The sequence below is a fragment of the Coregonus lavaretus genome (genome assembly GCF_964263955.1).
Source record: "Coregonus lavaretus genome assembly, contig: HAP1_SCAFFOLD_3889, whole genome shotgun sequence".
Classification (NCBI taxonomy): Eukaryota; Metazoa; Chordata; class Actinopteri; order Salmoniformes; family Salmonidae; genus Coregonus; species Coregonus lavaretus.
The window spans coordinates 282-15406 of NW_028159894.1; the positions used below are offsets into that span (position 1 = coordinate 282).

Here is a 15125-nt window from a genome sequence, read left to right on the forward strand (position 1 = left end):
ATAAAGCTATGTGGTGTATAATGTAGCTGGACATTGTAAAGTCTGCTTCCTATAAAGCTATGTGGTGTATAATGTAGCTGGACATTGTCAAGTCATACACAAAATTATATTACTTCTTATTGACATTCAACCTGGGAATGAAAATGTAATCAATTAATGTACAAACATGTCTAAAACAAATCCTGCAACAAAGGACCAGGTGTGAATGTTCTGGGGGGTCTAAGTCTACCCCTAACCAGTTTGAATACAATGTTTGATTTCACCCCCAGACCCCAAAACACACCCCATTCAAAACAGTTTTAACAGCCCCCCACCCGATGCAACTCAATATTAAGAAGGCATACAGTCAGTGTACAGACCAATGCACTACCCCCAGGATCACAACAAGCCCCTCACACATTGGACCACACACACACACAATGTGAATGGAAATATATTATCATATTTTTATATATATTACAACCTATCACAAGAAAGGGTGTTGGTTATTTTAGTTTTCCAAGTAACATTTCTTGGACATGTCCTTACTTTAAAAAGAAGCATGTTTGGTCTTGTTTGAATCAGCCAAATTCTCTGGTTATAAATAAAATAACCATTATTGGCAGAATGTTTAATTCACATCTCTGGCTATTAATAGATTGTGGAACTATGAAAAATAGGGAATAATGTTCCCAACACACCCACCTCACAGTTCCTACACAGACCCTGAGGCACCATGCAGGTCTGACACCAGAGGAGGCTGGTGGGAGGAGCTATAGGAGGACGGGCTCATTGTAATGGCTGGAATGGAATCAATGGAACGTATCAAACACAAAACATATGAAACCACATGTTTGACTGAGTTCCATTTATTCCATTCCAGACATCACAATGAGCCTGTCCTGCTATAGCTCCTCCCACCAGACTCCACTGCCTGACAACCATTCTATTGTCTTGAGGACTTTACAACCATTTGGTCTGATCAAAGACCAGGACACCCTTTCAAATAGATACATCCTCTCAGCCTTGATGACTAAACTAATCAAAGACTAACACACACACACACACACACACCACAGTAATCTGATCATGGTGACTCCACAGTAATAACATTTATAACTCATAAGTCACCAGGTGTGATTTACCTTTTGACAGATGAAACCCTACATCAACTACTAATGACTTATGGGAGGAAGTGAGCATTTCACATATTAAGATATAATACAAGGATACTTCCTTTGTGTGTTGTACTTAGTCAATTGAAAATGTGCTTAAAGTTTTGAAAAAACAGCCTTTTTGATGATCTGTTTTGAGTTTTGTATTAAGAGTTGTGAAATTCTACCACATACTTGTGAAAATAGTACAAAAGTGATTATAAAATCTATAATACATGGATACTTCCTTAAATGTACTTATTTTGTGTTATGCAGTTATGTTATTGAAACAGAATAAGTCTAATGAGAGAATAAATAAGTCCAGTCCAACCATTACCTCTCTCCTCTTTCACATCCCTCTATCATCACTCCATGGGTGCGTCCCAATAATCTCTCCTTCCTCCTGAAGTGTAGCATTCCTTCACTACTCCTCTCAAATGTAAAAGCATTGGATTGGTGTTGGCATGGGGTAGAGGGAGTTTACATATACCAGTCATTTCCTTTTAAATCCATGAAGGGAAGTGGACAAGTTCACACTTAGAAAGGAGATAATAGTTCCACATCCCATGTGTCCTGATAACTACAGGAATGGAACCATATTGAGGTTGTCTGCTTTCTATACGGTTTGATGGGAGAGAGAGAGAGAAGAGAGAGAAGAGAGAGAGAGAGGGGCAGAGAGAGAGAGAGAGAGAGGGGCAGAGAGAGAAAGAGAGAGAGAAAGAGAGAGAGAGAGAGAGAGAGAGAGAGAGAGAGAGAGAGAGAGAGAGAGAGAGAGAGAGAGAGAGAGAGAGAGAGAGAGAGAGAGAGAGAGAGAGAGAGAGAGAGAGGACATCAGGTAAAGTTCTGGAGATGAGGGAATATGTGTGCAGAAAGAAACCCTCCAGTATGGTTAACCCCAGTTAGGCCCAGTATGGACTATCAATACAAGGGACCATTTAGAATGTGACCCAGTTCAATAGGTCTTAACAGAACTGGGGGATGTCAGCCATGAAGTTGTCTAAACACAACTGGAATATAATTTGTTTGTGATTCATTGTTAATGGATTTTCCATTAGGAACACAGGGGAAAAACCTAACACAACAACACACATAACACACAACCACTAAAAACACAAAGGGGGAGGAAACCACTAAAGTCATTACCATATTGTAATTTTCTAATGACAGGGAGAAAACATGTAAAATCTAGAAGACTACTTTAGATCTGGTCAAAAGAAGCCTAATGCACTACGTAGGGAACAGGGAGAGATTTGGGACAGAGACAGTAACTCCTGGATGGAAATCTTCATTCTAATGACAGTGAGCAAATCTCCAATCTCCACCCTATTCCCTATGTAGTGTACTACTTTAGCTCTGGTCAGAAGTAGCCTAGTGCACTACGTAGGGAACAGGGTGTCATTTGGGCCAGATTCAGTAACTCCCCTGGGTATGAATTCTCTCTCTATCTTATCTGTCTTCTATATGATGTTCTCCTCTCCTCCTCTCTTCTCTCCTCTATTCACTCTATTCTATCATCCACACCACATGCCAGCTTCAACACAATCCATTTACAAGTTAAAGACACACCTTGGAATAAATAGCAAAGGAAAACTACTACTAGATGGATTTTTTATTTCCCATCACCATGAATCATATTTAATAACTGAACAGTAGCAGACCTAACTTCATCTGTTCCTGACTCTAGATAGTGGTTTAAAAAGACCATCAATCTCCAATGATATTAAAGTACAATTCTGAACATTACTGATATTAAAATGTGTAAGTCGCTCTGGATAAGAGTGTCGGCTAAATTACGTAAATGTAAATATACTGAGTGGCAAGTCAAGATATCTGCTGGTTTTATTGTTTGGTTAATAGCACCACCTGCTGGACAGGTTTAATATTGCTTGACTGAGCAGTTGGGAAAATAAAAGATGCCAAATTTAGGGTCGGTTTCCCGGACATCGCCATTGAACATGCTTTTTAGTCTAGGACTAGGCTTCATCTGTGTCCGGGAAACCGGCCCATATAGTTCAATTAGCAAGTAAGTAACACTACCTGTTCCATGATACTGAGGAAAATGACATTGAGACAGAGAACCAATTGAGAAAACATTTCAATGATTCTGAATGACAACCAACATACATTAACAGCAAACATCATGATTAATGTAAATGTAGCCAATTAAAACATTGCATTTGATAAAAATACGTTATTACGTTTTACTTACACTCTGAAGATTAAATCAGTCAGACAAAAATAATTGTACAGAAAAATTCAGCATTTTTATCTGCAGACCATCACCACCAGCATAACTAGTATCTATGTGGACACTACTACAGTTTAACCAGCTCAGCTATAGACTACACCAGCATGACTAGTATCTATGTGGACCCTACTACAGTTTAACCAGCTCAGCTATAGACTACACCAGCATGACTAGTATCTATGTGGACCCTACTACAGTTTAACCAGCTCAGCTATAGACTACACCAGCATGACTAGTATCTATGTGGACCCTACTACAGTTTAACCAGCTCAGCTATAGACTACACCAGCATGACTAGTATCTATGTGGACCCTACTACAGTTTAACCAGCTCAGCTATAGACTACACCAGCATGACTAGTATCTATGTGGACCCTACCACAGTTTAACCAGCTCAGCTATAGACTACACCAGCATGACTAGTATCTATGTGGACCCTACTACAGTTTAACCAGCTCAGCTATAGACTACACCAGCATGACTAGTATCTATGTGGACCCTACTACAGTTTAACCAGCTCAGCTATAGACTACACCAGCATGACTAGTATCTATGTGGACCCTACTACAGTTTAACCAGCTCAGCAGTACCATAGAGATTAAACCCAGGATAGAGGGGCTGAGTGAATGTGGTCTGGACTCTGTGGAGGAGGGTCATTGTATCAGAGACACTGTAGAAGGACAGAGTACCTGCCTTGTGATCCAGGTACACTCCTACTCTGGAGGACCGAGGGCCTGATACTTTAGTCACAACACTATTGTGTCTGAAACAATAATCACCTCTATAACACACTAAACTCCAGGACTTGTCATTGTGTCCAAATCCACCATCTGTCTCTGTTCTGCTGATGTCTTTATATGAGACTGCTGTATCACACCACCCACTCCACTCCACCTCCCAGTAACAGCGTCCAGACAGACCCTCTCTACACAGAACCTGCCACCGGTTGGTGAATCTGTCTGGATGAACAGGATATGGTTGGTCTTGGTCTGTATAGGTCACCCTTCTGTTCCCTTTAGACAGAGAGAGGTGTGTGCCTGCTGTGTTTGGGTCCAGTGTGAGCTGACAGGAATCTGGGAGAAGAGCAGAGCAGAGACCAATGAGGGGAGTTAGAACAATAAGTGAAGTCAGATACTGTATCTACCCTGTCTTTGATTAGAGCACAGCAGAGATCAAATCAGAGAAATATGAGGAGTCAGATAGATACCCAGTCTTTGATTAGATCTACTATTGCTATATATTTCTAGAGGGATTGTTAGGAGTGTCAGTGAAAAGAGACTGTTAGTTACTTCAGAATAAAGAGACTCACATTGTAAGAACTGTTCTCTGGTCTTGGGCTCTGGAGGCAGTACAACATCCACTATATTCACTACAGACACACAAGCACATTCACAGAGAGAGGGAATGTTATCATCATACCATATTCCACATGTATATGACTAGTAGGGAACTTTCAATGGTCTAAAGTTGATGTTCTTATTATTTTCAACACACCTGTAGAGGAGATCTTGGTCCATTCTCCTTTAAGGACGTCTTCTAGTTTCTCTCTCAGTTCAGACACAGTCTTACTCACATCTCCAAAGTACTGAAGAGGACAGACAACGATGCTGGGTAAGTCTGAAGATACACTGATACTGGAGAGAGACTGATAACTCTGGGGGGAGAGAGAGAGAGAGAGAGAGAACAGAACCAAATGATTGAGAGTTTCACATTAAGTTAATTTCATATCACATGTAACAAGGCAGTTGAGTTACCTGGAGGAAATGGATGTGATCCTCTGTGTGTGAGAGCTGCTCCAGCTCAGTGCTTCTCTTCCTCAGCTCAGCTATCTCCTGCTCCAGTTGCTCCAGGAGTCCTTCAGCTTGACTCACTTGAGCCTTCTCTTGGGCTCTGATCAGCTCCTTCACCTCAGAGCGCCTTCTCTCAATGGAGCGGATCAGCTCGGTAAAGATCTTATCACTGTCCTCCACTGCTGCCTGTGCAGAGGTCTGTTAAGAGAGAGAGAGAGAGAGAGAGAGAGACTTGTCTTACTTTAATGAGCCATCCTCATTACACTAACACCCCCACCCCTAAAAGCACATTGCGTGACACCACAACCTCTACACAATCACATTATCCAGTACCCAACACCACAGTACAATACACCAACCAGCACCACATTCCAACCGTCCATCCAACCCCTCCTCTCCAGCCGTACAGACAGCCCCCCTGAGCCCCCATACCTCCTGAAACATCTCCACACTGTTGATCATTTTGTACAACTCAAACTCAACCCTAAGGCGTCAACAGTAATGGCATTACCCTGGCAACACAGAAAAAACATGATGAACAGTCTGTCATTGCAGAAAACGGACACCCCTCCCCAACTCCCAGGTCAACCCTCCCCAACCAGCTATTGGTGTCCAGGGCTCCATGTAATACCCTCCACTGGACGACCCCTGACCTTTCCAGCACTGGGAGCTTATAGAGCACCCTCCACCTATACCCTGCCATGCTCTCAGCCCCCACAACCCCCTGCCACTGATGCCCCTTCACTCCCACTAAGCTCAGAGTGTTAAAAGTCAGTAAGTCCTCCAGACTCTCCTGCCAGTCCCCAGTCTCTGCTGTCACTTGCAGTGTTGGAAACGGTGGTGGCCCCTCCTCAGGCTGCTCCAGCCCTCAGTACTGCAGCATAGAAATCAGAGACCCCTGCTGTATTGAGTCTCTTGCCGCATGATGAAGATCTGCTGATCCAGCCCCAAACCACCAGCCCTCCTCAACAGAGCACATGCTTGTTCCCTCCAGCCCACCTCCGTACGGTACAGTAGCAACACACGTCCTGTCCAATAATTTCCCAGACCTTTTAAAAAAATATCAGAGGCAGACCGTCTGAGAGACGGCAGCTGAGAGTTTGTGAAAGGCCAGGGAAATGTCAATTCTCTGTGACAAAGAGAGTTTGGAAAGGTCTGTGAGCAGAACCTGAGAACACCCAGGATCACAGAGTTATGCCCTCTATAAATCAGAGTACAACTCCACAGCCGCGGCCTCATCTCCCCACAACAGAAGTTACCCACCCATCAGGCCCCCTCATCTCCCCACAACAGAAGTTACCCACCCATCAGGCTCCCTCATCTCCCCACAACAGAAGTTACCCACCCATCAGGCTCCCTCCTCTCCCCCACAACAGAAGTTACTCCCCCTTCTGCTGTCCCCACCTCTCCCAAAAGCCTTGGAAGTTTGAGCAAAAAGTGACATCTTGGAAGAGCTTTACATGGAATTTCCAATAGGACACCTGCCTGGGCCCTGGTGAAACAGAGAACTGAGCCCTGTACTAGGTGCAGACACATTTTGGAAAGCAAAGACAAGGAAATTGATTTTGGCTCTAACCACTAACAACCTACCCTTACACACCTCTTTTGCTACCCCTGCACTAAGATTTGTGCCATGGCTCAGCACCTGCGCCCCCTTCCACCAGACCCCCAATACACTTCATTAATCACATCACTGTGTCTCTTGCAAAAAAATCACGTTTAAATGTTTTTGTTTGACTTATTCCCCCAGTCTCTGTCACCGTTCATGTTAAGGAAGTCTAACCGTGAAATCTCCATAAGAGGTGGGAGGGAAATCACCACAATCAGAAACCAGTAGAGAAGCCCATAAAGCCACCATGCCAGAAAAAACCATCAATTTAAGCAGATTCTGAAGACATGCCCTTAAGAACCCATGACCCATTTTCTCAGCCTATACCGCTTCCTGGGTGAGAGGACACTAAACCCCTCATTCTTCATCACGTGTTGTACTGACCTTACAAACCTTCCAGGATCAATCAAATAAGACTCCAGCAGAACCTTCTTTTTCCCCTTTAGTCTCCATCAGGAACCTAGAAAGTTCTCTCAGCGTATATACTGGGACCTTAGCCTGACTGGCTGTCAGCTCTGGATCCAATGAGCCGTCTGAAAACGAGACCGCCTTGTCCTCCTCTCCCGCAGACTCACCTCCCCCCTCTTCCTCCTCCTCCATTGGCACGGTACCGTCCTCCTCCTCCCCAGTCTCTGCCCCCCTGCACTTCCCCCCTGATCAGAGCCTCTTCCCCAATGACAGGCAATATTTCCTGGGATGAGCCCACCAAGCCTTCGCCCACCGGAGTCTCTGTTACTACAGAAACCTGCCTCAGCTCATGTAGCCCAGCTGCAACCCTCCCCACCACCGCTTTCTCCACGGTCTGCGCACCACCACTTGACCCTGCTCTACACTCCTCCTTCCTGGTACCACCACCACTTGACCCTGCTCTACTCTCCTCCCTCCTGGTACCACCACCACTTGACCCTGCTCTACTCTCCTCCTTCCTGGTACCACCACCACTTGACCCTGCTCTACACTCCTCCTTCCTGGTACCACCACCACTTGACCCTGCTCTACTCTCCTCCCAGCCTCTGCCCCCTGAGTCCTAGTAGGCTGGACAATAGAACAAGTCAAAATTCACTGAAGGCTGTAAAACGGCCAAAGAACATTGGCTGAGCTGGAACACTAGCCTGAGGCCAAAGCGTCTTAATCTAGCGGTTAAGAGCGTTGGGCAGTAATCTAAAGGTGGCTGGTTCGAATCCCCGAGCCGACTAGGTGAGAAATCTGTACCCTTGTACATCGACAGATTTAGGCACTTAACCCTTGTCGTTCTGGATAAGAGCGTCTGCTAAATGACTCACATGTAAATGTAAACTAGGCCTCTGTGAAAGCGTGGCAATAACTTATTAACTTTACATTATTCACAGACAGACTCCTCTGAAGGCAGGCAGGCAGCACACTCCTGAAAACGAACTGCTCAGCAAAGCAAAGGCTATTTTGAGAACTACCAGATTTATATAAAAAAAGCTAATTTTCAGTGTCTGTGTCCAGTGTCTGTTTATATGTTAAGGGGGTGTTACTTTGGCAGATAATGTCACACATCTAAATATATATATTATTTTTTAGATAATTAACTAAATGTATGGTGTTTTTGGTTTATGTCCGTTTCATTGTTTGTTATGCTATGAATTGTTATTTTATGGTTGTAAGTGATCAAATGAACTAGAACATTTTATATTTAGCAATTTTGAGTAATTACTACTTTAGTAAGGATACACTTAGTAAGGATATACAATTTGCTAAATGGCATATTATTATTATATTATTTATTCAGCACTACTGCAGTTGCTAAATAATTCCAATAGATGGCAGCATAAGACCATGAATGACATTTCAGAAGATTAGTTTAGTTCTCTCCCTGGATACACTACCACTCCCCCTCACAGGAAAACTCCTGCCTGAGCTTTTTACTGTCCCTTTCCACACTGCTAACGCAAGAGAAAGGACTGAAAACACATTACTGTGAAGTAATATAATGATGATTCATGTTTATTATTACCTGTTTTTATGCTCATGTTTTAAAATTATACCTCATTACTATAACAATTATCAAAAAGCGCAAACATTAATTCAGTCACCTCTGGTCGACATGTGTTTTTCTAGTACATTCATTGTCAAATTCATCAACCAGCACAGAGCCACTCTGCCTTCTCGAACAAGTAGCCAACTCAACAAGCCCCGCAAAAAGCTTGTGCCGTCAGCGGCAGCGAGCACTCTGCCTTCTAGCACAAGCGAGGGGCATGTTGAGGTACATTTTCTAACCGCGATGGTTGCATGATTTATTGGTGGGCTGTAATATATGAGATATTAAGATGATGTCATAATGCATGTTTACTAGGGTTGAGGTTAGAGCATCTGACTAGTGATTATTTGGCCGGTGTTCAATACCTGCTAGAGTTAATATTTTGTTGCTCTCCCAAAAGCAACACAGGCCTAATACGAGATATATAGCTAACTGTAAAGTAATGAGTGACCTTTTTAGAAAATCATAGGACATAGTCTTTGGTTGCATGCTATTTTATGCTTGTAGCCTATAACTGATGCTTCATGGTCTTATGCAGCCATCTATTGGAAATATTTAGCAATTAAAAGTTATTAATTCACGTAAAGACATTGGTGAGGCAGCTGAGAAATAAAGTGTATTTTTCTTATTAATTCTGGAGATCAGTCTCAAACCAGCCCCACCTATGACATGCCAATTGCTGGACTTTCACATAGAGGTTACTAGGTCACACCCAGTTCAAACCACATTTAAAAAATAAAACAAATGTGTTGTTTATCAAGTGTTCTGCCTTGCAATAATACCTATAATAAAATGACTAATAAAGGTTACATAGGTTTTATTAAAAAAATAACAATAAATGCTATTTAGTACTATAATGGTATTTACTAACATAAAATTATTACTAAAATAAGTTCTCAACGTGTTCTAGGCTACTCCACCCTAGAATTAGGGTTAGGGGTTAGAGTTAAGGCTAAAATAGGTTATAAGTAGGGTTAGAGTTTCTGTATAGCACTTTGTGACATCTGCTGATGTAAAAAGGACTTTATAAACACATTTGATTGATTGTTAGGTTTAGGGTGTTTAAAGCAAAAAACTGTATGGGTTATAGCTCTCTTGCTCCTCCCTGTGGCCTTCTGTGGGTACTACATACCTCATTCACAACACTTGCTATGCTCATAATCTGAGGTAGCAACTGTGTTAGATCTATAAATCAATAAGCTACACCTATCCATTTAGTTTACAACTCAGTGAACCTGCGCAGCATTCGCTCAATTTGATGCCTACTAACAAACAAATTACCCAGCAACAATTTAGAAACAATAAATCGTACAATTATTTTGTAAAAATGTATTTATTTAAAAAATGTCTGGCTGTTTAAATCGGCTACATCTTGAAAAAGGAGGACAGGAATGCGTTCTGTTTAGGTTTTACACCTTTTTATGAAAATAATATGGTTAACCATCGCTAGCACTGTGGGCAGGGGCGGTGTGTTCATTAGGGCGATATGGGCGACGCACTGCCAAACGGGAAAAGGAAGGGATTTTTTTTCTAATCAATTATATCACAGCAACATTAGTTATCAGTGTTCTAATCTAGACGTCTGATCTGCCACTAAATGTCCAATCAGGCTAAAGTCGTGCTTCAAATGGCCCCGCCCCCTTTGGGGCGATTTCAGTCAGGTTGAAAATCGCCCAGAAGTCTCTCATAGCCTGTCATGTAAAATCTTTTTTTTTCAAATATCAGAGCTTTCAATACAATCTCTATGGGTTTCTGAGGGCTTGCACTTACGCGCTTTCGTCATACGTAACATAACCATGAACGTAACTAAGAAAAGAGCGGGTAGCAGCGTCAATCAATTCACGTACTACTATCAAGATGGCTAGCCTTCAGTGCAACTCGATTGTCTCTTTGAAAGAAGTTCACATCAAAGACCATTCAAAACGAGCTACTGTAACTGGAGTGTATGCTAGCGGTCATGAGGGAACATATTGTCTCAATCGCCAGTGTGCTTTTGGAGAGACTGAACGGTCTTTTTGCCATTCAATGGGCCAGGAACGTCTGAATGCACTGGCCATGCTTTCCATGGAGAGGGAACTAGTCCTCAGCATGCCTGATTTCAATGAGAAAGTCATTGACCGCTTTGCTGCATTGAAAGAGAGAAGAGAACAGTTTCAGTACAAGTAATGTAGCCTCTCTCTCTCTTTGTCCCTCCCTGTCTGTCTCTTTAACACACACACGCCCAAATCAGTTCACAGTTGATGTTGTTTAAAATAGTTATTTTTCATTTTAAAAAAAGTTAAAAAATAATAATAATCTTCATTTTTACAAATCTATACAATTGGCCAGAATATGGTTGTTCATATTTACAAATCTATACAATTGGCCAGAATATGGTTGTTCATTTTTACAAAGCCATACAGATAGCTGTGTTTACCTTTTCTATAAATTATTTTCAAATTCTGTTTTCAGGCAAAATGTCTATCACTGTTCATTTTCACAAATCTATACAAGAGGGCAGAATATGGAAGTCTATAAAAATTTCTTATTACCAATAACTTGCATCAATGTTTTCAGTAGCCTCTATCAAAAGCTCCTGCTTGCTTGTTGTGAATTATGCTCAGGTGCACATATTTCCAATTCAACCATGAGTCAAAAAATATGGTAAAAGCTCTTGTTGATCCTGCAATCTGAACAAATACCAAGATGCTGTATTTTCAGCTGATATTTCATTTGTTTATGGAAATGCATATTGTTTATGAAGTGTTGAGGAATGTGAAAGAACACCCTTGATTATTTTTACAGTGATAACTTATTTTGCTTTTGTAAGCCAACACTTTTGAGATCAGTCAATAAATGCTTCTGGCATTGACTTATATGCTGCCCCTGTCTTCATGTTGTTGCTGGACATATCTTTTTTAAAATGTGTGTAGGTCACCTAAATCATCAGAAAAATTGCCCCCCCTGAGAATTTTTTCAGGAGCCGCCACTGACTGTGGGTCACCACAAGGTGTACCCAGGTGAACAGTGAGTTTGCTCACCAAGTAGTCATAACCTTGTTAATAATAAGTTACCTGAGGTAAAGCTACAATGTTAATACGGGCTGGTCTCATTACCAGCCCATAATAGTGAAGCTGGCATTGTGACGCAGAACAATGGGCTGGGAATAGAACTTTCATTAGGCGAGTTGGTGCCACAGAGCTCAATACAACTAATAGGAGCTGGCAGGGTGAAACATGCCCTATCATTTCTAAACTACGGCAAGCATCTGGGACATATGGTAATATTATGAAACTGGGCTCCATGGTGGATGCAATTAAGTAGTTTTATCAGAAAAAGGCGTTCAAAATGTATTGTGTCCAGCCTAGTCCTAGCCCCCGCTGCCGGCTGGTCGCGCTTGTCTGCATTAGCATTATGTCCTACATCCCTACAATAGAAACACCCAAAACTATCTGTGCTAGCAAACCCTGTGTTCCACCCCTCCCCTGCGTAACCTTGAAGTTTGTTAAGAAACAAACACTTGTCTACGAAAAGTTAAATTTTTAATGGATTCCGCTTGGCACACAGCCGAGAGCACACGAAAACCACTTTATTTTTAAATTTACCAAAACTAACCAACTACTTGCGGTCTGTTCGTAAGTAATAAACGGAGGCTGGACTATAATATAAATCCATTATACTTTGTGACACAAAATGGGAAAAGGGGAAATTATAATAATACAGAAAAACACCCTTCCAACTAACCCTACTCATTAAATACCCACTACCCCATTCCACTACTTTGACCCTATCTGCTCCTGCACCATGCCAACGGCCTGGGAGGACAGGAAACCACAACTCAACACACCCTGTAACTCTTCTGAAGTCTAATCTTGTATGCCCAAATACTACTCTGCAGCTGCCACCACAATATCTATTTTCTTTTTTTTACGTTCCATTTCTGCGGTACAGTTGATAACCATTGCTATGAACTCTAAGAAGCTAACTTTACTGAAGCATATATCACTCGTTGGCCTATCCCTCTGTGCTGGCACAGATCTACTACTCACAGGGATCCTCTCAGGATCTCTCACCCTTGACCCATCCTCCTCTACTTTCTTCACTGTCTCAGCATACGACACCTTCTGCACTACTCTGACTCTAGCCACCTCAACCTGCCTCTCTCGCACCGGACACTTCAGATCCCCAGCAACATGGGCATCCCAACAGTTGACACACACAACTTTATCCACCGAAACTACACAAACCTCTATCCCATGCCCTCCTGCACACTTCTCACATCTTGGAATCTCCCTCCTACAAACTGCTGCAACATTACCATAAACGTTGCACCTGAATCAGCACAGTGGATTCGCCACAAAAGCTCTAACAGGATAACTGATATATCCTACCATGACTTTGTTGGGTAAAGACTCAAACCTCAAAAGGACTGACAGTGACTCCTCTGTTTCACCACGCTCACCACCGGGTCTGTGTTGCACCAAACGGCGGGAATCACAAACACCAGCAGTCTTCAACCTTAATTGCTCCACTTCTACACTTAACGCTACCCCAGAAATCACTCCTTTCAATGGTGCCCTGTTCCTAAGAGCAAAGCAAGAAACAGATCTTGACCGAAGTTGCGTGACACGCAGCGCCCACTCCCTCTGGTCAGAAGAAACACAAACAAATATCACAAGTCCACTACAGGTTACCTTCACTGATTCAACTGCACCCAACTCCTTTCCCACCCACCCTGAAACCACAAATGGATCTGCCAAAAGGTATGGATCCACGTTCTCCTACAATGTAACTCCTACTGCACCAGATTCTTCTTTATCATGTCCATTGATGGCAGGCTCTGGTTCTGAGCTCTTCACCACACCTTCTACCTCACTTAACTCTCCCTCATTCATTTCCATTTCACCTCCAGATCTCACTCTGGCGAATGGCTCACTCTGTTTGCACTTGAGTTATAATGTGAAATGTCTCTATTACTTTGAAACTTTTGTGAGTGTAATGTTTACTTTTCATTTCTGATTGTTTATTATCTATTTCACTTGCTTTCACAATGTAAACATATATGTTTCCCATGCCAATAAAGCCCTTTGAATTAAATGGAGAGAGAGCTCCATTTTAATGTATAGGGGACTTGAGTCTTTCATGGTTACTCAAGGTTATGTGATGAGGTAACCCCTCTTGCAACATCAAAATCAGTGTCAGCCTAATGGGGAATGACCTCTTGGTGAAACAGTCAAGATGTTGGTTTCTCTCCTCAGTAGACCCGGGTTCATATCCCGCCGGTTACATTAAGCAGTCTATTCTCTGAAAGGGGTCCAGACAGCCTGTTCCCAACAGTGGAGCCAGTGGGATTGGAGACGGGCCCCTCTCTCTCTCTCTCTGACTGGAGGAGAGAGGTGAAATGGTGTGTCTCCTCTGGTCAACAATACTCACCTTGAGAGACTCCACAGCCTGTTGGAGCTCCTTCAGGTCCTTCTCTCTCTCCTGGAATCTCTGCTGGACTTTCTGCTGACTCATCCCCAGCTGCCTCTGTGGAGAATCACTCTTCAATGAGCTATCAAGCTTTATTTGTCCAGTAGATCAATAGTATAGTAATGGGACATAGGGCCCATAGAAGTTAGGGATTAATATGTTGAGGAAGTGTCTGTGTGAAATTATATTATTATATTGTTATGTGAATGATTATAGTTTTAACAGTGCAAAAAACAGGGGAGTTGATTGGGTGTTTGATAACGAATGATAATGGTGTTTGATAATGAATGATAATGGTGTTTGATAATGGTGTTTGACTTTAGAAAATGGTGATACATTTGGAGAATCTGGGTTAACATATCTATATAATCAAGGTTTGTGTTCATATTTGTTCTGCCGTGGATCGATATCATTTGAATGATCTCATATTCAAACAGCCTTAGTTCCTACTGTATCTTTAATTATTTGTTTATCAGACAGTCACCAACAAGTAGTTCTGGTCTTACCTGTTTCTCAGTCCTCTCTGCTGCAGCTGACACTGTATCATGGCCTTTATGTTCATCCATCACACACTGATAACAGATACACTGCTGATCGGTACGACAGTAAACGTCCAGCAGTTTGTCATGATGAGAGCAGATCTTCTCCTGTAGTTGTGCGGTGGCTTTGACCAGCTTGTGCTTCTTCAAAGGAGGAAATTCATAGTGAGGTTGGAGGTGAGTCTCACAGTAAGAGGCCAGACACACCAGACAGGACATGAGGGCTTTCTGCTTTCTGGTCCCAGTGCAGAAATCACACGCCACATCTCCAGGTCCAGCATAGCACAGAGCAGGAGGGGGAACAGCCTGGAGTCCTGTCTCCTTCAGTTTCTCCACCAACTCAGCCAACAT

At 42.5% G+C, this 15125-nt stretch overlaps 1 protein-coding gene across 1 annotated transcript; it reads right to left on the minus strand.

Annotated features, from left to right (window-relative positions):
- Window positions 1-2728: 2728 nt before the first annotated feature.
- On the minus strand, window positions 2729-15125 carry LOC311122350 (tripartite motif-containing protein 16-like; the record flags this gene model as incomplete). The annotated part of the gene is made up of 6 exons (XM_084196723.1): window positions 2729-4453; window positions 4690-4749; window positions 4875-5034; window positions 5135-5368; window positions 14197-14292; window positions 14742-15125. 6 exons carry the CDS (start codon window positions 15123-15125, stop codon window positions 3945-3947), a joined length of 1443 nt encoding a protein of 480 aa, XP_084052849.1. The 3' UTR covers window positions 2729-3944.